This window comes from Chiloscyllium plagiosum, chromosome 36 (assembly GCF_004010195.1).
Source record: "Chiloscyllium plagiosum isolate BGI_BamShark_2017 chromosome 36, ASM401019v2, whole genome shotgun sequence".
NCBI lineage: Eukaryota > Metazoa > Chordata > Chondrichthyes > Orectolobiformes > Hemiscylliidae > Chiloscyllium > Chiloscyllium plagiosum.
The window spans coordinates 5837823-5861869 of NC_057745.1; the positions used below are offsets into that span (position 1 = coordinate 5837823).

A 24047-nucleotide genomic window follows, 5' to 3' on the forward strand; every position below is an offset into this window, starting at 1 on the left:
AGTAAGGTTAGATGAGGATATTGGGTGAAAGAGAGCTTGTGTGTAATATAAACACAGAGATGGATCTGTTATACTAAGCGACCTGCTTCTGTGTTGCAAATGGTCTGCAATAAATATGGCAAGACTCACATTCTATGGCACCACAGATACCAGAATGGCCCACTAACTGGCATCTCCCAATCTCCATCCTACCAAAGCACACTTCACCAACTGGAAGACTTTCTGTCAGGAAACAGGACACGAGCACTGTCAGATAACACCATGAGGATATTCTGTCACATGCCATGAAATAGATTTAGCTTAGTGTGTTTGCAACTCAGTGGTTAGCACTGCTGTCTCACAGCACCAGGTACGTGAGATTTATTCCACCCTCGGGCGACTGACTGTGTGGAGTTTGCATATTCTCCCCATGTCTGCATGGGTTTCCTCCCACAGTCCAAAGATGTGCAGATTAGTTGGATTGGCGCTGGGCAATGCAGGGTTACAGGGAAAAGGTGGGGGTGGGATACTCTTTGGAGGGTCAGTGTGGGCTTGATGGGCTGAATAGCCTGCTTCTACACCCCAGGGGTTCTATGATTCTATGACCCTTCAGGGAGAGATGCTCTGATCACTTAGTGGGAGTGATGGTCACTGCTGATTGTGAGAAAGCTGCGTGTGTCACATATTTAACATTCACTGTTCAGTCCCCAGCATTCTCCATTTCTCAGCATTGCTGTGTGTGTGTGTTTGTGTGTGAGAGTGTGTGCTTGTGTCTTTGTGTGAGAGTGTGTGTCTCTGTGTTTGAGTGTCTGTGTGTGTGTGCATCTGTGTGTGTCTTTGTGAGTGAGTGTGTGTGTGTTTGTGGCTTTGTGTTTGTGAGTGTGTGTGTGTGTTTGTGTCTTTGTGTGTGTGCGTGTCCGTGTGTGAGTGCACATGTATGTGCATGATGCAAACATTGCTGTATGTTCTCCTCGTAAACCTCTGCAATGCACCAAGATGTTCTTAAAGATGAAAAACGAGTCTGCAAAAAGAAGGCTGAATCTTTCCTGTGCAGGATCGTGACGTGTATCATTCTTTCCCATGGGACAACAGTGATTACATGTCAAAAGTACTTCATTGTCTGTAAAGCAGTTAGTGATGACCAGGTCGATGTAAATACAAGTCCTTCATTTTTGGCTCGACTCTGAATTAGACGAGGTGTGTATTTCCTGTCTGTCAGATCAGAGACGTTCTTACCCCAAACAACAGGCAAGGACCGTTTATTCACTTATGGTGTATGGGTGTCATAACTGGGCCAACATTTATTGCCCATCCCTAGTTGCCCTTTCAGAAGGTGGTGGTGAGCTGCCTTCTTGAACCCTTGCCGTTCAACTGCAATGCCATAAGGGAGGGAATTCCAGGATTCTGAACCTGTGACAGTGAAGAAATGGCGGTATATTTCCAAGTCAGGATGGTGAGTGGGTTGGAGGGGAACTTGCTGGTACTGGTGTTCCCAGGTATCTGCTGCTCTTGACTTTCCAGATGGAAATGGCTGTGGGTTTGGAAGGTGCTGTCTGAAGGTCATTTGTGAATTTCTCGTAGATGGCACACACTGCTGCTACTGAGTGTCGGTGGTCGGAGTGTGCATGTTTTGGCTGCTCTGTACTGGATGGTGTCAAGCTTCTTGTGTTTTGTTAGAGCTGCACCCATTCAGGCAACTGAGGAGTATTCCATTACATTGCTGATTTGTGCTTCATTAGAGTCAGGAAGTGAGTTGCTTGCTGATCTGGTCTTGTAGCTATTGTATTTATATGGCTGGTCCAATTGTGTTTCTGGTCAATGGTAACCCCCAGGATGTTGATAGTGGAGGATTCAATAACAGTAACACCGTTGAATGTCAAGGGCAAATCTTATAGGAAATGGTCATTGCCTGGCTTTTGTGTGGCATAAATGTAACTTGCCATTTGACAGCCCAAGCCTGGACATTGTCCAGATCTTGTTACATTTGAAAATGGACTGTTTCGGTATCTGAGGAGTCATAAATGGTGCTGAACATTGTGCAATTATCTGTGAACATCCCCACTTCTGACCTTATGATGGAGGGAAAGTCATTGTTGAAGCACCTGAAGATGGTTGGGTCTAGGACACTGCCCTGAGGAACTCCTGCAGAGATGTCCGGGAGCTGAGATGACTTATCACCAACAACCGTGACCATCTTCTTTTGTGTCAGGCATGCATCCAACCAGCAGAGAGTTTGCCCCCGATACCCATTGATTCCAGGGCTCCTTGATGCCACACTCAGTCAAATGTAGCCTTGATATCCAGGGCTGTCACTCTCACCTTATTTCTGGAATTCAGCTCTTTTGTCCAGGTTTGAACCAAGGCTGTAATGAGGTCAGGAGCTGAGTGGCCCTGGCAGAACCCAAACTGGGTGACACTGAGCAGGTTGTTGCTGAGAGGTGCTGCTTGATAGCACTGCTAATGACACCGTCCATCACTTTACTGATGATCAAGAGTTGACTATCGCAGTGGTAATTGGCCAGGTTGGATTTGGTCTGCTTTTTATGTGCAGAACATACCTGGGCAATTTTCTACATTGTCAAGTAGGTGCCAGTTTAGTAACTGTACTGGAAGAGCTTGGCTAGGGGAATGGCAACCCTTCACTACTATTGCCGGAATGTTGGCAGGGCTATAGCTCACTAATGTCCTTTAGAGAAGGAAACCTGCCATCCTCACCTGGTGTGGCCTACATGTGACTCCAGACCCCACAGCAGTGTGGTTGACTCTCAATTGCCCTTTGAAATGTTCTAGCTAAACTATTCAGCTGTATCAATCACTATTAAGTCTTAACAAAGAAATGAAATTGTATGGAGAACCTGGTATCGATCTGGGCACCAGAAAAATCAACAGTGTAAACAGCCCTGTCAACCTTGCAAAAGCTACTAACATCTAGGGGCTATTGCCAAAATTGGGAGAGCTGTCTCACAGACTAGTTAAACAACATCCTGACATATCAGACTCACGCAGACAATGTTCCAGACACCACCATCACCATCTCTGGATATGTCCTGTCCCACCAATAGGACAGACCCAGCAAAGGTGGTGGCACAGTAGGATACATTCAGGATGGAGTTGCCCTGGGATTCCTCAACATTGACTCTAGACCCCTTGAAGTCTTGTGGTTTTGGGTTAAACATGGGCAAGGAAACCTCCTGCTGATCATCACGTACTGTCCTCCCTTGCCTGATGAATCAGTACTCCTCCATGCTGGACAAACTTGGAGGAAGCACTGAGGGTGGCAAAGGCATGAAATGTACTTGGGGTGGGGGATTCAATGTCCACCACTGAGAGTGACTCAGCAGCAGGAACACTGATCGAGCTGGTCGGGTCCTAAAGGACATAGCTACCAGACTGAGTCTGCAGCAGGTAGTGAGGGAACCAACAAGAGGGAAAAACATAGTTGATCTCATCCTTACCAATCTGCCAGCTGCAGATGCAACTGTCCATGACTGTATCGGTAAGAGTGACCACCGCACAGGCCTTGTGGACATGAAGTCCTGCCTTCACATTAAGTGTTGTGTAACCCTATCACTGTGCTAAATGGGACAGACTTCAAATAGATCTAGCAACACGAAACTGGGCATCTATGAGGCGCTGTGGGCTATCAACAGCAGCAGAATTGTACTCCAGCCCAATCTGTAACCTCATGACCCAGCATCCCCCTCCTTTCTGTATCAAAATATGTCTATAAAATATGTATGCAAGAATCTTTTGGTGTAATATTGAACATGTTCTTACAAAGGGAGATGCTTATCTTCTTTGAATCAATATTTTAAAACATACAAGAATGCAATTGCTGCTGTGGTGAATGGCTTACTTAAGCTCATGGTTTTTATAACAAATGGTTTTTGACATTTTAGCTGATAACTGCTTTACTTATTCATCAACTAGCAATGCACTATCCTATTGTTAGATATCAAATTCCCAAGGCATCACAGGTATTGAAGGATTGTAAGATGAAAAGGAGAAAAGAACTCTGAAGTGGGACATAGGGAGCTGGCTTTGAGTTGCTGCTGGGGCATTGAGAATACCGCTCAGTTTCCTGATTGTATTCCCACCTCGAGGCTGATGTGAGAGTAAGATGTGATAGCTGACAATCCTCAACACTCGTGATGTGTTAGCTCCCATAACAAACAACTGAGATGTGGATCACACAGTATTGAAGAATTCCATGAATGTTTTTAACAGCTCTGGTATCTGTATACGTACAGGTCGTTCTGCTAAAACATGCATTTCGTCCACGCGAATTGGCCATAACGTGATTGACGAATTGTGGAAGTTTGGATAATGCAACCTTTGTACTGAACGGGTATAGCGATTTTCTGTTAGCAATTTTCTACAGCATTATAGCAGAATGACCTGAATTGTGCTCAGTGTGAGAAATAGAGCTGTACTGTCGCACATTTCTGTCTGAGTGCAATGCTGCAAGGCAGCAGAGCTCTGGTACCTTTGTACTATTAGGTCACAGACTATGATATAATGATACCATCACGATCATTCCTGTAAAGATATATTGCACATCTATTGTGAGACTTAACACAACACAGCCATTTTACTAGAGGTGGGATGGGGGTTGGCATGGTAACCTGCCTGCATCTGACTAGTAGCCAATTTAACAACAGCTGCATGAAGCCAATTGTAAGATGGTGATTGGGAATTTCCAGTCAGCTTTGAGGTTCCAGCAAACAGTTGCAGCTGAGGGTCAGTTTAGTGGATGAATGACCAGGAGGCCTGGGGCTCCAGCTGAGGATCAGTTTAAAGGGTGAGTGACCAGGAGGCCTGCAGCCCAGATGGGCTGAGAAGCCTCTGGGTGCTAGAGGAGGGAGCAGCAGCCATTAGTCTCCCTGAAGATGGGCAGCCCCACCATAGAGAAAATGTCAAAATTTGAATCCCAGAACAACCAATAAACATACGGATGATATTCATTTGTTCAACATGTGCTTCAAAATGGATCTCCAATACACTTATAAGAGTTTTTTTTTTTTACAACCTTCTGGAATTCAGAAAACTATTGTATTTAAAAATTTGATCACCTCCATTTTGATGTGTTTGTTGTCTGGAAGGCCATTGAATAGTCCACCAGCATCAAGAGCTTATCCATGACCTTAATTAATGAACCACAGGACCCACACATTGCTAAAATGAGTTTAGAAGTTAATGCTTTGCACCTTGCACTTCTCAGAACAAGTTCTCAAGATTCAGACTTGATAAAAAGAGACACCATTTTACACAGCATGAGAAGAGGGTGCTGATTGGTTGGGCCATCATTGACACGGAGCTGCAACACAAATAGTTAACTGTCAATCTAAATTTTCAGATGAGGTGGGTAGACTCTGATTGGTTGGGGTGTTGCCAGGGCAATGCAGCAGGGGTTGGATGCCTTCACGACCCCTCCTTGATGACAAATGAGTAACGTGTGCGCAGATTCCACCTGCTTCGATAAAACTGGGCCCTGAAATCGTATGTTTGTTTATATGTGTGTGTCAGTCAGATTCTGACTGTTTGTTTTCTGTACAGGTTGTGTAAATGAGTCACATTCACGTTGTGTTTAATTAGATGTTATGTAAAATATAAATAGATTTTGTCGGAGGGAAATAAAAAAAATCATTTGGAAAAAAATAAAACTGGTCCATAGTGCTACTGCAGTTATACAGTAGGGGGGGGGGGGTAAAGTTTAAAAAAAATGTAATCAGGAGAGTGCTTTGCAGCTGGTTTAAAATATGCCCCTTTTTCAGAAGGAAAAAAAGTATAACCAGGAGATTTAGAGTGCTGGCTGGTGCCACAGTCAGTGTGTTACTGCTGGTACTGAGGAGGACAGTTTCTTTGTCTTTCCCATTTAAATAAATCTGGTACCTCTGTATCTATATATGTAGTTTCAAGAATTTGCAAAGGGGAGTGACATTCCTATGCAATACAGACTTCTATCCCCCACAGTGAAGATTCAGAAACCCAAAGGGAAAATCCAGTTCCTGAAATCAGACAGAAAATGCTAGAAATGAGGCAATGGCCTAGTGTATTATCACTGGACTGTTAATCCAGCCATCCAGATAATGTGCTGGGTACAGGGGTTTGAATCCTGCCATGGTGGAATTTGAATTCACAGATTATCTATGAATGGCTCAATGGTTAGCACTGCTGCCTCACAGCACCAGGGACCCAGGTTTGATTCCAGCCTTGGGTGACTGCCTGTGTGGAGTTTGCACGTTCTCCCTGTGTCTGAGTGGGTTTCCTCCCACAGTCCAAAGGTGTGTAGGTTAAGTAGATTGGCCATGCTAAATTGTTTTAGATACATTAGTCAGGGGTAATTATAGGGTAGGGGAGTATGTCTGGGTGAGTAAGTCTTCGAAGGGTCAGTGTGGACTTCGTGGGCCAAATGGCCTGTTTCCATACTGTAGGGAATCTAATCTTTAAAAAAAATCATTCAGGCTCTTATGTCAATATGTGAAGGAGGAGGATGGAATTTGGAAATGGGTCCTTCATCCAACTTGACACTGTCAAGATATCAAGAAACACCTCCCTGGGACTGACAGACATTCCAGAGGGAAGGGTAAAAGCCTGGAGTAGGAGGAGAGAGTGGGAGGTTTCAGGCAAATCAGTCAGGACACTTCTCGATAACTGGGACTCCTGCACAAGTGGTTGGCTAAGGATATGTTTAGGTTAGATCGTTTGTTGTTGATGCCTTTTCTGACGCTTCTCCAGAAAGGCATTGTCATTTGTTGCATGTGACTAATTGTCCTGAGAATGTGGCGGCAATCTATCACTCTGAACCTTTTCTTCCCCATTCATGGGACATTGGTGTCGTATTCACTGCTCATCCCTAGTTGCCCCTTGAGAGGATGGGGTTGAGTTACCTTCTTGAATTTCTGCAGTCCGTGTGCTGTGGGTTAACCTACAGTGCCCTTAGTGAGGGAATTTCAGGATCTTGACCCAGCAACACTGAAGGAATGTTGATATATTTCCAAGGATGGTGAGTGACTTGGAGAGGAATTTGCAGGTGATGGGATTCCAATGTGTCTGTTGCATGTGGCACTATAACTGTGCTAAATGGGACACACTTGGAATAGATCTGGCAACTTAAGACCTTCCCTCCATCAGAAGGCTCGCCACTGATTGCACAATGTCTGTGTGCGACTCTTCAAAGCAGTCCCTATAAAAGTACAAACGATCTGAACAATATCCAGGCTTAAGCTGACAAGTGGCAAGTAACATTTAGAACATAGAATCCCTACAGTATGGAAACCGGCCCTTCAGCCCAACTAGTCCACACCGACCCTCTAAACCACTCAGATCCCTACTTATCCTAAATTTACCCCCAACTAATGCACCTAACCTATACATCCCTGAACACTATGGGCAATTTAGCATGGCCAACTCACCTGAATTGAAATATCTTTGGATTGTGGGAGGAAACCCATGCAGACACAGAGAGAATGTACAACTCCACACAGACAGTTGCCAGAGGTTGGAATTGAACCCAGTTCCCTGGTGCTGTGAGGGAGTAGTGCTAGCCACTGAGCCACCATGCCGCCCCATCGTTACCTGGCATTTGCATCACACAAATGCCAGGTAATGACCATCTCCAATCAGAAACATCCAACCATCTCTCTTTGATATTAAATGGTGTTACCATTACTGAATACCCCACTATCAATATCCTGGAGGGTTACCATTTACATGAAACTCAACTGGATTCGCCACATAAATACAGTGGTTATTAGAGCAGATTAGAGACTAGGAATCCTACTGCAAGTAACTTACTATCTGACTCCTCAAACCCTGACTACTTCCTGCAAGGCACAAGTCAGGAGTGTGTTGGAATATTCCCCACTTGCCTGGATGGGTGCAGCTCCAACAACCCTCAAGAAGCTCGACACCATCCAGGACAAAGCTGGTTGTCACCATATCCACATTGAGTGACTCCACCACTGATGCTCAGTAGCAGCAGTGTGTACTATCTACAAGATGCACTTAGAAATTCACTGAAGGTCCTTAGATAGCACCTTCCAAACCCATGACAACTTTCTAGAAGGACAAGGGCAGCAGATACTTGGACAACACCACCATCTGCAAATTCCCCTCCAAGCCACTCACCATCCTGGCATGCAAATATATTGCTGTTCCTTCACTATTGCTGGGTCAAAAATCATGAACCTCCCTCCCCAGTACTATTGTGGATGTACCTACACCACAAGTGGATTGCGGAGTTTCAAAAGGCGGGCCATCACCACCACCTCATGGGCAACTAGGGATGTGTAATAAATGCTGGTCCAGCTAATGGTGCCCACATCCCTTGAATGGTGGAGTTGTGGATAGTGTAGAAATTTATCAAAGGATACATTAGAATATAGATCAGTTGCAGATATGGGTGGAGAAATGGCAGATGGAGTTTAATCTGGGCAAGTGTGAGATGCTGCACCTGGGAAATCAAATGTTAAGGAAATGTATACAGTAAATGGCAGGAGCCTGAACAGCATTAATATACAGAGGGATCTTGAAAGTCCTAGTCCATAATTCCCTGAAAGTGGCCACACAAGTAGGGAGAATGGTAAAGAAGGCACATGGCATGCTTGCCTTTATTAGTCAGGGCATTGAGTACAAGAGGCAAGATATCATGTTGCACCTTTATAAGACTTTGTTAGGCCACACATAGAGTGTTGTGTTCAATTCTGGCCATGTTACAGGGAGGAGGGAGGCTTTAGAAAGGGTGCAGAGGAGGTTTACCAGGATGCTGCCTGGATTAGAGGGTATGAGCTATAAGGAGAGGCTAGAAAAACTTGAGTTGTTTTCTCTGCAGGCTTAGAGGAGACTTGATACAAGTCCATAAAATTATAAGATGAATAAACAGATTGACAGTCAGAAACTTTTTTCCCCCAGAGTTGAAATATCTAATACTAGGGGCCATGCATTTAAGATGAGTGGGGGAAAGTTCAAAGGAGATGTGAGGGACAAGTTTTTTACACAGAGTGGTAAGAGTCTGGAACATGGTATCAGGGTGATGGAAGAGGCAGATACGATAGGGACGTTTAAGGGACTTTTAGATAAGCACTTAGATAAGGAAGCAACGGAGGGAAATGGGCCAAGGGCAGGCAGAAGGGATTAGTTTCATTTGGCTTCATGTTCAGCACAACATGGTGGGCCGAAGGGCCTGTTCCTATGCTGTACTGTTTTATGTTCTATGAATGAATAAAAATAAAGGTACACACCGTGTGTGCTTGTTGAAGACATATGCCCTCGGGAATTATTTTGGATGAAGTCAGCAGGGTAAGAGTGTGTCTTCGGCAGTGAACCGAGGGTGGGCTGGAGAGTGGAAACAGATTGCGTCCCCACAACCCCAACCGCGCAGGTGTCAGCACATCAGAGGACAGGTGCTATGGATTCTTCTGTCCTTTAAATTGCATCTTTTCTTCCTTTTGTTTTGTTGTTGCAAACTGCGAATGATAATCATAATTAGGAAAAAAAACATCAATTAAGCTGGAACACAGACTACAGAGAAGATCTTATTTGAAGATCTCCTGTTAATTTATCAGGCCTACAGCAAAGAAGCTTTATCTCCATCCTGCCTGCCTGAAAAAACATGAGGAACTGCTTTCATCCCTGAATATTAATTATCATTCTTTATCTTTGCTGCATTTTAATTATATCCTCATCCCCATTTTTTGTTGCACTCAGACTCCAAGCAATTCCTTTCTACACCTGCCATCCTGGAATTGTCCACAAGGTGATGCACAAAGCTAGCCTTGAGATGACTCAAAACAATTGAAGACGTACTTGCATTTATATAGCATCCTTCACAGCCTCAAGGCATTGCAATGTACTTTACAGTGAATGAAGCATTTCTTCAAATGTAGTCAGTGTCGCCAAGGTAAACAAGAAAATAAATATGTGTACAGCAAGCTCACATGAAGAGTAACGTAATATTGATCAGATAATCCATGTTTTCTATACTGATGAATAGATATCAGCCAGGTGACCATATTCTTTCTTCAGATGGTTACATTCACCTGAAAAGGCATATAGGGTTTTTTTTAATAATTTCCTCAAATGGATCAGCATTACGAATAAATGACTCAGTACCTCCAGGGTGTAAATTACCCATGGTTCAATATTAATTAACAGAGAAGGTGTATACTTTTCTAATCAGAGTTTTAATCTAATTCACACATTGCAAAACTCAATACCACTGATCGCTGGCAAGTCACATTGCAGCTGTATAAAACTCTATTTCAGCCACGTTTGGAGTGTTGTGTACAGTTCTCGTCACCACACTATAAGAGGGATGTGGGGGCTTTGGAGAGGGTGCAAAAGAGGTTTACCAGGATATTGGAGTGTATCAGCTAGAAGGAGAGGTTGGAAAAGCTGGGAATGTTTTCGATAGAGTGTCAAAGGCTGGCGGGGATGGGGTGGGATAGGAGTGACCTGATAGAAGTGCAGAAGGTTGAGAGACATGGATAGGGTGAGTAGTCAGAGACATTTTCCCAGGGTGGAAATGTCAAACACTGGGGGGCATAGGTTTAAGGTGAGAGGCAGAATTGGTCAAGTGTTGGATTAGAAATACACAAGGTCATGGGGTCAAATTCCAAATGCCCAACCCTCACTGTCTTTGACCACGTTGCTCTGGGTCTTGAGCCATGTGCAGCCAAGAATGGGTAAGGCTGGTAGATTTCCCTCTGTAAAGTGGACCAGACAGTTTCAGGGTCACCATCACTGACATTAGTTTTAGATTTTTATGAACATAATTCTACACACCATGTTGGAATTTGACCCCATGATCTTGTGTATTTCTAATCCAACACTTGACTAATTCACACCAGTACCTCTATGAAATGGAGTCTAAATGAACATGTAGCAATGGCACCACCAACTCAGTGTTATTGCTAGCTCCTTAGTCATAGAACATAGAAAATTTAAAGTTATGCCCCCTCGTAATAGCTGACTCCATACGTGGAAAAAGGTTCTCACAGTCAACCCTATCTAAACCCCTAATCATCTTGTACACCTCTATCAAGTCACCCCAAACCTTCTTTTCTCCAATGAAAACAACCCCAAGTGCCTCAGCCTTTCCTCATATTAGTCTTCTTTCTTTTCCTAAGGTCTCAACAAAACTGAGTGACAATCATCGATACTGCAACATTAAGGTAAGAGAAAGCTTCTAACATATAAAATTTCATGTGCATTTATGTACTGCTTTATCAAAAATTCTGAAATAGAAAATTATTGCATAGCTGATAAGTTATTTCACATATAAATTCCTGCATATACAATAAATTACTACACATACAATAAATTCCTGCATATACAATGGATCACTTTCAGGGACTGACATACGTATGGCAGTGTCAACATTTTTAATAGTAAGAGCCAACAAATAACCATGAGTATTTCACCCTGTTTCAGTTTAAAGGTAGAATTTTAACCAAGTTCTCCAATTTTCTTCCTATTTTGCCATGGGAACTTTAACATCGATCTGAATCAGTAGAAAATCTGGATTTGAGATTTGTTTCAGCATTTCACACCAAGGACGGGATGTCTGACAAAGTAGCACTCCCTCAATACTGCACTGAACTGTCCCATAAATTATATTGTCAAGGCCTGGAGGGATTACTGAGTCCGAGACCCTGTTGTTGGAGCAGAGTTCTGTTAATCATTCCACTTCTATTTGAACTTTCGTTTTAACTGCTGTCTTTCGGATTAACTACTGAACTGAGCTACTCTACCCTATCCTTTCAGGGGAATGTAAGAGTTTCCATGACATATTTGAAAGAAGAGCAGCAAAGTTCCTTGTCCTGGTCAATATTTATCCTTGAGCCAACATCAGTAAAAGCAGATTATCAGGGCATTATCACACTGCTGGAGTGATTACTGAGTCCACTTGCTTCATTCGAAAGAATGTTGAGAGCCATGGAGCATCTAAGAATAAAGGGGCACCGATTTCAGACTGAGATGAGGAAGAATTTTCTCTCTCACAGGGTTGAGAATTGTTGAAACTCTTTGCCACAAACAGCTGTGGGCAAAGAGTCCTTGTGTATATTTAAGGCTGAGGTGGTTAGATTCTTGATCAGTCGGGGAATCAAGGGTTCTAGGGAAAACGTAGGAAAGTGGACGTGAGGTTTGTTGGATCAGCCGTGATCCTAGTGAATGGTGGAAAAGGCTCAAGGGGCCAAACAGCCTATTCCTGTTCCTGTTTCTCATGGACTCATGGTCAAGGACACCAGTGACTTGTTGTTACTCATGTTTGAGTTTGAGCTTTAAGGCAATGATCCTGTTTGTTTAAAGTTGATTTATTCAGTGTACAATATATGAACTTAAGTATTGTCAAGTATCAATAATTTTCTTTGTGATCAGTAGGCTCAGGTCAGTGTTCATCACTTTCGAGAAAATCGGATGTGGGAACGTTGGGTGAGAAAGCATCAAGCGATGGCTACAGGACCCAGAAGCAGCCTCAAAGAAGGAAGGGGTAGGGAGTTAGAGGGGATTATGGAGGACCTCCAGAGTTCACGGCATTAGCCACTGAAGGTGTAGTTATTGATGATGGACTAAACACAATCGATGAGGCCAGAAGAAGAGGAATGCAGAGATTTCAGAGGGTTATTGATTACCAGGATAAGGGAGTGGTGAGGCCATAGAAGTATTCAGAAACAAGGGAGAGAATGTTACAGAATTTTGCTCGGCCAGGAACCAATGTAGGTCCACAAGAACAAGACGGGATGGGTCATGATGTTGGCTCAGTGTCATGAGGAAGGCACCTTTGACAGAAACAACCCCTAAGGCAAGTAAACTGCTCCAGAGAGGAGAGAAATATGAGAAATGCTGACAACTCAACATTTTGCAACTTCACAAAATATCTACGGTACAACTCCTTGAGTAAAACATGTTGCAAAGTTTTGAGATATTCTTGAAATTAGAACTTAGAGATATTACAGACCTGAAATTTCACAGATTAATTGGAGTATATCCTATCCCTTTGAAGGCAATATTGCAGTTTCTGTATCTTTTTCCATTTATAGGCACATGCATTAATGAATGGCTTGTGCTTCTCCTTAGTGTTACATCGATGGGCCGTATGGAACACCAACCAGGACAATCTTCACTTCAGAGCACGCAGTGCTCATTGGCGCTGGCATTGGTATCACCCCATTCGCTTCCATTTTGCAAAGCATCATGTACAGGTGAGCTTACATCGCTAGAAACGACACAAGGAGCAAATGTCCCAATCTGTTCCATTTCTGTGTGCATCAAGGTGAAGTCTGTCTCAGGTGGGAAATAGAAACCCTCCACTTCAGAAACATCCAGATCAGCAAAAGTACAAAAGAACGTTCTTGTCTTTATATTTCCATAGCATCAGGATGTCCTGTGGTGCTTCAAATCAACACAAGTACTTATGAGATGTAGTTGAAATGCAGGGAATGCAGCAGCGAAATCCCATAGAGAGCAGTGTGATAATGCCCTGACGTTGGTTGAGATAATTGTTCACCAGAACAAGAAACTTTGCTGCTCTTCTTCAAAACATGCCTTGGAAACTCTTATATTCCTCTTAAAGGATGGGGTAGTGCAGCTCAGTTAAGTAGTTAATCCAAAAGTTAAAACTAAAGTTCAAATAGAAGTGGAATGATTGGAATGATTAACAGAACTCTACTCCAACAATAATCTCCACCTTCCAACTGCAAACATTATACCTTCTGACACAAGTGTGTTAGTTTATCATTTCTCATACAAGTTATGCCTTTTTAAAAATAAGAGATCTAGATAAACATGTAGGAAGGACATATTCCCCTTCACCGAACAATCATTAACCAGAAGAATCACAGAATTGTTCGGGTGCAGGAGGAGGCCATTTGGCCCATTGTGCTCGCACCAACTCTTCAGTGAACATCCTAACCTAGTGCCAATCTCCTGCTTTGTTCCCCCACACCCTTGAGGGGAGTTGAGGAGAAATTCTTTCACCAAGAGGATGATTGGGATCTGGAACTCACTTCCTGAAAGAGGCAGAAATCCTCATTGTATTAAAAATACACATAAATATGGAAGACTATGCACAGGAGACTGAAAATGGATTCATTTGTCTTGTTTTCTAATGGGCGTGATGGATTAGACATCCTCTTTCTATGTTGTAAATTTTCCATATTCCTTTAAGATATCGTGGAGTGAAAATTTCCAATTTGGTGCTTGGTTGGGGCCAATCAGTGGTGTAAATCCATGTCCAGGAAAACTGCCCAAGTACAGAATAATGATCACAGAGCACAATCATTCAATTAATGACTGTGGGAATGGACTCAAAATCTTCAAGGACAAAGTGAGGTCTGCAGATGCTGGAGATCAGAGCTGAAAATGTGTTGCTGGAACAGCGCAGCAGGTCAGGCAGCATCCAGGGAACAGGAGAATCGACGTTTCGGGCATAAGCCCTTCTTCAGGAAAATCTTGCCAATAGAACCTCCAATGTCCAAACTTCTTGTCTGCATTTTAGTCACATGGAACTCAACATTTATACCATATTGCTTTCTAAAAAGAAGCATGGAATACAAAAGCCAGGAGGATATTATTTTCCTTTTATAAAGCACCGGATTGGCCTCAACTAGAAGATTATGTTGAATTATGGGGCATTGCATTTCAGAAAGGATCTGAGGGCTTTGGAGAGACTTCAGAACAATTTAGGGGGTTGGGTTCCAGTAAGGAACAACTTCAATTACAAGATTAGATTACAGAAGAGAAGTTTGAGAGGAGATCAAGGTGCTCAAGGTGTAGATAGAGAGAAACCGTTCCCATTGGGAGAAGGGTCACAAACCAGAGGACACCGATTTCAGGTGAAAGGAGTCGAAGTAACATAAGGAACAATTCAGCAAGTGGTTAGGATCCGAAATGTACCACCTGTAAAGATGGTGGAGGCAGATTCAATTCTGGCTTTCAAAATGGGATTGGATAAACACCTGCAGAGAAAAGAAATATACTAGGCTATGCATAAAAGGTGGTAGAGTGGGATTAGCTGATTTGCTTCTGTTGAGAATTAGCATTGGTATGATGGGACACGTGGCCTGTTTCTGCACTATGACAAGGGTCATACAGACCATTTGGTCCAGCTCATCCATGCCAACCAAATTTCCCAAACTATACAGGTCCCAGTTGTCTGCATTTGGCCCATGTACTTCTAAAACTGTTCTATTTATGCCAAGATTAGAGTGGTGCTGGAAAAGCACAGCAGGTCAGGTAGCATCCGAGGAGCAGGAAAATTGACGTTTCAGGCAGGAGCCCTTTATCAGGAATGCTGCCTGACCTGCTGTGCTTTTCCAGCACCACTCCAATCTTGACTCTAATTTCCAGCATCTGCAGTCCTCACATTCGCCCTGTCCTATTTATGCCCCTGTCTAAATGTTTTGTAAATGTTGTAACCATACCTGCATCTACCACTTTCTCTGGCAGCTCATTCCACATACGAATCACTCTCTGTGTGAAAAAGTTGCCCTCCGGTACCTTTTAAATCTTTCTGTTCTCACCTTAAGGTACGCCCCCTAGTTTTGAACTCCCCATCCTATGGAAAAGACCTTTGCTATTAACCTCATCTATGGTCTTCGTAATTCTATGAACCTCTATAAGGTCACCTCTCAACATCCTATCCTCCAATGGAAAAAGTCCCAGTCTATCCAGCCTCTTCTTATAACTCAAGCCCCAGCAACATTCTAGTAAACTTTTTCTGAACCCCCTATAATTTGATAATATCCTTCCTATAGCAAGGTGACCAGAACTGTACACAGTACTCCAAACGTGGCCTCACTAATGTTCTGTACAACTTCAACAAGACGTCCCATCTCCTATACTCAGTGGTCTGAGCAATGAAGGCAAGTGTGTTAAACCGTCTCAACCACCCTGTCTACCTATGATGCAACTTTCAAAGAACTGTATATCTGAACCCCTTGGTCTGTCTATTCAATAACACTACCTAGGGTGGTACCATTAATTGTGTAAATCCTGCCTTTGTTTGTTTTACCAAAATGCAATACTCGCATTTATCCAAATTAAACACCATCTGCCACTGCTCAGCCCATTGACCCAATTGATCAAGATCCCATTGTAATCTTAGATAACCTTCTTCACTGTTGACTGTATCAGCAGTTTTGGTGTCATCTGCAAACTTGTCCAAATCGTTTGTATAAATGACAAACAACAGTGGACCCAGCATCGATCCCTGCAGAATACCACTGGTCAAGACCTCCAGTCCAAAATAACAACCCTCCACCACCATCATCTGTCTCCTACCGTCAAGCCAATTTTGTATCCAATTGGCAAGCTCTCCCTGAATCCCATGCGATCTAACTTTACTAATTAGTCAGTTCTAAGATTCATTAAACCATAAAATTCATCCCATGGAGATTTATTATGGAACGTTCCTTTCCTTAATTGTTATCTTTTTGTAAGTGTTCAGATCCTTTTTATGAGGTTATAGGTATAACCAGCAGTCATATTTTCACTATGATAATTTTATGCCTCCTAATTATGACAGGTATCGCATGAGGAAACAGAATTGTCCCAACTGTAGTTACTCCTGGTGTGAAAACGTGAAGGACAATGAAATGAGTTTGAGAAAGGTAAATGGACTCTGAGAGGCCTCCGCTTGGTGTTGCTAATTCTCCAGGGTGGTCTGCAGTCTCCAGCAATGAAACATTAATTATACCGCACTCCAGCTGGGAGCAACCCAGAGAGAAAAATCATTGGAGCATTAAAAAATGTGCTTTTTGTTTTCTTTGAACGCTTATGTCTATTAGTTGGAAACTTAATTAGAGCTGAAAGACCACGTGATGATACCTCCAGGAATGTATCTAGCTGGAGTTAGTCCCCAGAGCTAAGGTGAGTCATATTGAGTGAGCAGGTGGGGTATCAGAAGGCAGGAGATAGGGGAGGTCCAGGTTTTCCCTGTGGGATGGGGAGAGGCACGCTCTCCAGGCATCCCTGACCCTTGATGCATTTAATGTCAGCTTTATTGTGCTCAGTCAACACCCAGTGTGGAGTGATACACCCCAGGGTTAAAATTGTATTGGAGTCTGAACTAAGTCCCTGGATCCTGACATTAGAATTTTTTATGAGGCTCTTGTCAGTCTCCAGTGATTAGCTCACAGTCTACGAAGAGTTAGATTAACAGCGAGATAGTAAACAGCAAGGTAATTATTCGTCTTTCTGGTTTAACTCCTTTTTGGAAGGGAGTGAAGGGTAGTTGTTAACATTGGGTGCTACAACAGTTTCTGATTTACTTATTTAGAGCTTGGACTGTGTTTTCCAAATGATGGAGCCACCTTGTTCAGATTTACAGCTACCAGCTTACTTTGATCGGTTATATCACCAGATAACCATTGATGAAACCTTTTGGAAAGCAGGAAGCAGGGATAGTGGCACCAGCCTATTGCATACAGTACAGGATTGCTAGAATCATATTGTTACCTATTCAAGCTGTGTTTGTCTTGGTTTAGGTGAGGCATGAGTCAGCTACATTAAGTCAATTACCCGGTTGACCTCAGTTTCTGGGTGACCTGGGTATCTCGGCTATGGGTCCTCAAGGTTTTAACCTGCACACCTGTGACCACCCTTGGTCATCAATGAGTTTTCAGTCCCAGCTGGTAGTAATACGAGACAAGTCAATTCCCAGAACAAGAGCTGCCTTGATAGATTATGTGGTTAATCTTTTGCAGTTAATTATCGTGGCAATCAGTCTCTGAAACGTATTTGCTGAGGCTGCAGATGTTCCTCAACAACAGGATAAAAGTTTATTCCAGAAATATGAAAGAAAAACAGTTCAAACAAAGCTATATGTATATGACATTGGGAAAGGTCTAAATATAAACAAGAAAACAGTGTTTCATCCTGTTCTTCAACACTATCCTTTGACTGATACTCAATTCTGGGGCAATTTTACTCCCATCTCAATTCTAATTGAGTCCTCCTAATTTCTTTTTTCTGCATGGCAGAGACAGTTATATGATCCTTTCCTAAACCCACCTTTCACAACGCTGATGATTGTAACATAGAACATAGACCAATACAGCGCAGAACAGGCCCTTCGGCCCTCGATGTTGCGCTGACCTGTGAACTATTCTCAGCTCACCCCCTACACTATCCCATCATCATGCATGTGCTTATCTAAGGATTGTTTAAATCTCCCTAATGTGGCAGAGTTGACTACATTAGCAGGTAGGGCATTCCATGCCCTCACCACTCTCTGCGTAAAGAACCTACCTCTGACATCTGTCTTAAATCTATCACCCCTCAATTTGTAGTTATGCCCCCTCGTACAAGCTGACCTCATCATCCAAGGAAAAAGACTTTCACTGTCTATCCTACCTAATCCGCTGATCATCTTGTATGTTCTATCAAATCCCCTCTTAGCCTTCTTCTTTCCAATGAGAACAGACCCAAGTCTCTCATCTTTCCTCATAAGACCTTCCCTCCAGACCAGGGAACATCCTGGTAAATCTCCTCTGCACTTTTTCCAATGCTTCCACATCCTTCCCAAAATATGGCGACCAGAACTGTACACAATATTCCAAGTGTGGCCGCATCAGCGTTTTGTATAGTTACAGCATGATATTGCGGTTCCAAAACTCAATCCCTCTACGAATGAAACCTAACACACCATATGCCTTCTTAACAGCACTATCCACCTGGATGGCAACTTTCAGGGATCTATGTAAATGGACTCCAATATCCCTCTTCACATCCACACTACCAAGAATCTTTACATTGACCCAGTACTCTGCCTTCCTGTTAGTCTTCCCAAAGTGCATCACCTCACATTTAGCTCCATTGAACTGCATTTGCCACCTCTCAGCCCAACTCTGCAGTTTATCCAAATCCCCCTGCAACCTGCAACATTCTTCCAAACTGTCCACTACTCCACTGACTTTAGTGTCATCTGCAAATTTATTAATCCATCCAGCTATGCATGCGTCTAAGTCATTTATAAAAGCAACCCGAAGACTTTCTAACTCTCCCGACTTAGTAGCTCCACAAACAAAAACAATAACTAGTTCCCCTGAACTAAAAGCTTGATTCTCCCACATGTTCCCCCTTCTGAACTGAATTCCTGATCCTTTTGAACTGAACTCAAAAATGAAATCTAATGACTTTAGGGTCTGTTGGAAAGTCAGCTGACTCAGTCTATTGACACTGCAGGGGTCCTGCCAGGCAACTGACTGGAGTCGTGTGCTTTCTTGGAATTGATGCACTTAGGTTAGTATTCCAAATCATTTTCCTACCTGTGTAAAATAAATTCCTTCACAGAACTGACCTGCATCTATCTACCTCTATCTTAAAATCCAAACTCCAAATACACCTTTCATCACAACTGTGACAGTTGTATGTGTTACAGAGCTAATCAGTATCATTCGAGGACATTTTACCTCTAGGGCAGCAACTAATTAAATAATTAATGTTGCAAAATATGAATTGACATTGACATTTTATGATAATCAACTGATTTACATGTATTATAGTAGACAACAGAAAATGGTTACAAAATGGTAAATTGTGTAAAGAATTTAGGTGGTATCAGAAACCATGAAATAAATGCTTATGGTTCATTCTTCCTTAAAATTAAAAGGTCAATTTCTCCCTAACTTCCTTTAATCAAATCCCTACCATTCCCTGTAACCCTGCACTTCATAGAACATAGAACAGTATAGCACAGTACAGGCCCTTCAGCCCTCCATGTTGTGCCGATCTTTTATCCTACTGTAACATCAAACTAACCTACATACCCCACATTTTACTTTCATCTATATCCCTATCCAAAAGTCGTTTAAATGTCCATAATGTCTCTGACTCTACTACCACTGCTGGCAGTGAATTCCACACACCCACTACTCTGAGTAAAGAACTGACCTCTGAAATCTCCCATATGCCTTCCTCCAATCACCTTAAAATTATCCCCCCTCTTGATAGCCATTTCTGCCCTGGGAAAAACTTTCTGGCTATCCACTCTGTCTATGCCTCTCAACATCATATACACTTATATCAAGTCACCTCTCATCCTTCTTCACTCCAATGAGAAAAGCCCTCGCTCCCTCAACCTTTCTTCTTAAGACATGCCCTCAGTCCAGGCAGCATCCTGGTAAATATCCTCTGCGCCCTCTCTAAAGCTTCTACATTTTTCCTATAATGAGGTGTTCAGAACTAAACACAATATTCCAAATGTGGTTTAATCAACACTTTACAGAGCTGCAGCACGACCTCGTGGCTCTTAAACTCAATCCCCCTGCTAATGAAAGCCAACACACCATAAGCCTTCTTAACAACCCTACCAACCTGGGTGGCAACTCTGAGGGATCTATGGACATGGACTCCAAGATCCCTCTCTACCTCCACACTGCCAAGAATCCTGCCTTTAACCCTGTATTCTGCATTCAAATTCAACCTTCCAAAGTGAATGATTTCATTCTTTTCCAGGTTGAACTCTATCTGCCATTTATCAGACCAGTTCAGCATCCTGTCATTAAAAGAGAAAATGCTGGAAAATCTCAGCAGGTCTGGCAGCATCTGTAAGGAGAGAAAAGAGCTGACATTTTGTGTCTAACTGACCCTTTGTCAAAGCTAAAAAAAGGGAGAAATAGGGAGGTATTTATACGAGGCTGAGAGAAAGTGAGTCATGGCTCCAGAAGCAAAGGTAGCAATAAAGAGGTGATAATGACAGCGCATAGAGAGATTATAGGGAGATTAGGCGCTGTGAATGACCAAGGCTGAAGCCAGTGCTATGTGACAAAATATGTGGGGGGATGGGTGAAGCAGAGGCAAAATGGAAAACAGGGGAGAAGGGTAGCAAAGGGGGAAGAGGAGAGGAAAATGGTGATGAGAGAGTGGGGAGCAAGAGAAACAGAGACAATCAAGAAATAAGAGGTACAGAACAGTGAAAAAAAATTAACAAAACATCAATTGCTGTATCTTCATCAATGTGTTTTGTCACATCCTCAAAGAATTCAGTAAGGCTTGTGAGGCATGATCTGCCCCTCACAAAGTCATGCTGACTATTTCTATTCAGACTGTGCTATTCCAAATAATCCTAAATCCTGTCTGTTAGAATTCTCTCCAATAATTTGCCCACCACTGATATAAGACTGACTGGTCTGTATTTTCCCCGCGTTATCCCTATTTCCTTTCTTGAACAAGGGAATAACATTTGCCACCCCCAGTCATCTGGTGGTACTACAGTGGACAAAGATCATCGCCAAAAACGTAGCAATATTTTTCCTCCCTTCCCGTAGTAACTGTAGGTATATCCTGTCTGGCCCAGACGACTTATCTATCCTCATGTTTTTCAAAACTTCCAGCACATTCTCCTTCTTAACATCAACCTGTTTGAGTGTATCAGCCTGTTTCATGCTGTCCTCCCAAACGACAAGGTCCCTCTCACTAGTGAATACTGAAGCAAAGTATTCATTAAGGACCTCTCCTACCTCCTCCGACTCCAAGCACAAGTTCCTTCTACTATCCCTGATCAGCCCTACTCTCACTCAGGCCATCCTCTTGTTCCTTACATAAGTGTAGATGGCTTGGGGTTTTCCTTAATCCTACCCGCTAATGCTTTTTTATGTCCCTTTCTAGCTCTCCTAAGTCCATTTTTCATGTTCATTCCTGGCTACCTTGTAACCCTCTAGAGCCCTGTATGATCATTGCCTCCTCAACCTTAAGTAAGCTTCCTTCTTCCTCTTGACGAGATGTTCCACATCTCTTGTCATCCAAGGTTCCTTACCCTACCATTCCTTCCTTGTCTCGGTGGGACAAACCTGTCCAGCACTCACAGCAGGTTCTCCCTAAACAACTTCCACATTTCTGTCGTGCATTTCCCTTAGAATATCTGCTCCAATTTATGCTCCACAATTCCTGCCTAATAGTATTGTAATTCCCCTCCCCAACTAAATACGTTCCCATACCGTCTGCTCCTATCCCTCTCCATTAGTATAGTAAAGGTCAAGGAGTTGTGATCACTATCACCAAAACACTCTCCCACCAAGAGATCTGACACTTGCCCTGGTTCATTGCCAAGCACCAAATTCAATATGGTCTCCCCTCTAGTTGGCCTATGTACATATTGAGTCAGGAATCCTTCCTGGACACATCCCTGACAAAACCTGCTCCATCCATACTCTTTGCATTAAGGAGGTACCAATCAATAATAGGGAAGTTGAAGTCACCCATGGCAACAACCCTGTTACTTCTGCATTTTTCCAAAATCTGCCTCCTGTGTCTCTGTTGCTATTGAGGAGGTCTATAGAAAACTCCCAACAAAGTAACTGCTGCTTTCCTGTTTCTGACTTCCACCCATAATGACTCAGTAGACAAACTCTCCTCGATGAGCTCCCTATCTGCAGCTGGGATATTATCCCTGATTAGCAATGCCACTCCCCTACCTTTTTTACCTCCCTCCCTATTCCTTTTAAAACATCTAAACCCATGGGGAATCCAGCTAGTCTGCACATCCCTGGACACTATGGGCAATTTACCACGGTCAATTCACCCTAACCTGCACATCTTTGGACTGTGAGAGGAAACTGGAGCACCCAGAGGAAACCCACATAGACACAAGGAGAATGTTCTTTCCTTAATGTTTTAGAAGTTGTCAAGGCTCTGATATCTCACCGAAGGACACTCAACTGTGAGTGCTTGACATGTGTTACAACTGTGCTATAGCAGAGAGCCTGATTTTGCTGTAATCTGCCTTATCCTTTGACAGTGTCTGTGCTGCTTCAGCACAATTCTTCCAACAAACAGATGGATGAGCACCCATTCCAGTTGTATAGTCATTCATCCAAGCTTTAAACAGTCATGCTGAAACAGCTAAACCACTGGAAATCTAAGCCCCATGCATGTTAAAGTAATCAAGTCACTGATAAATTTATCGGAAAGCCAGACAAAATTAAATTTACCCCACAGTGAAGCATTCTGTTTCCCCACTTCTGAACCCCTTATGCAATTTTCAAAAGGTAAGATCAGCAGATTGTTTTGGTCATAATGATTGGAGGTATTGTTTGATCAGAGTGCAAGTTCAAGTGAGTTAAACATTCTACATCAAGAACAGAAAAAGCAAAACTAGATGCCAGTAATATAATATTGTCACCAAGAAATCAAATCAGGAATTCAGAAGAAATCTTTTCACCCAGAAAGTGGTTGGAATGTGGAATTTGCTAGCACAGGGAGTTATTGAGGCAAACAGCAAAGAGACATTTAAAGAGCAGTTTTAATTAAGTGAGGGAGGGAGGAGAGGGTAAAGGGCCAGTCTGAAGAATTTATGTGGAAGGATGGGTAATAAACAGCTGGATGGACCAAATAGGTTTCTGTGCAGTACAACTTTGTGCAAATTAAGTGTTCTATTCAGATAAACTTGATGTACATTTCCCAATATTTACAAACGTCAGGACTTGAGACATGCTTAGTGCTTGCTGGACGGGAAATAATATTAAAATACTCAGATGCTTTCATTAACAAACTTTCTGCGAGAGTTATTCATTTCTCTTGAGTGTAATTATTTTTCTTATTTTCGTCAGCGCTGATCGAACACAAGAGCAGTGTACAATGACTGAGTTTTCAATTATTTTCCCTACTTTGAAATCAACGTGAGAAAATAATTCAACACAATGTTGCTGATTTTGGCTGTATATTGAGGACAAAATTTGCTAAGATCGATCCAAGATTTTGTGTGTCCAATTTGTAACTCACGTTCGACAGAACTTTCAGACAAATCTCTTCACTCAGGGAGTTGCGAATCTTTAAAATTCTCTCCCCTACAGAGAAGCTCCATAATTGAATGCATTAAAGACACAAATCGGGGAATCAAGGGGTTTGGGGAGCATCCAGAAAATTGGAGTTGAGTTGGGTCAACCATGGAGGGAGATCTTGCAATGCAATGGTAGTGTCTCTATCTCTGGGCCAGCAGTTTTGAGTTCAAGATCTCACAAGGATTTGTTGGGCATGAAAGGAGCATTCATGATAATGAATAACCTATGAATTCTTCCAACACTTATTTCCATTTTCCAAAAAGAATAATGGTCTTCCTGGAGCTA

The 24047-nt window shown here is 42.7% G+C and overlaps 1 protein-coding gene across 1 annotated transcript in view; it reads left to right on the forward strand.

Moving 5' to 3' along the window:
- The window catches only part of nox5 (NADPH oxidase, EF-hand calcium binding domain 5), a 94261-nt gene that overhangs the window by 54099 nt on the left and 16115 nt on the right, over nt 1-24047 (forward strand). The window contains exons 14-16 of the mRNA XM_043677192.1: nt 11109-11153; nt 13060-13184; nt 16508-16592. Of these exons, the coding sequence (XP_043533127.1) occupies nt 11109-11153; nt 13060-13184; nt 16508-16592 (255 nt within the window). The remainder of the gene's footprint in view (nt 1-11108; nt 11154-13059; nt 13185-16507; nt 16593-24047) is intronic.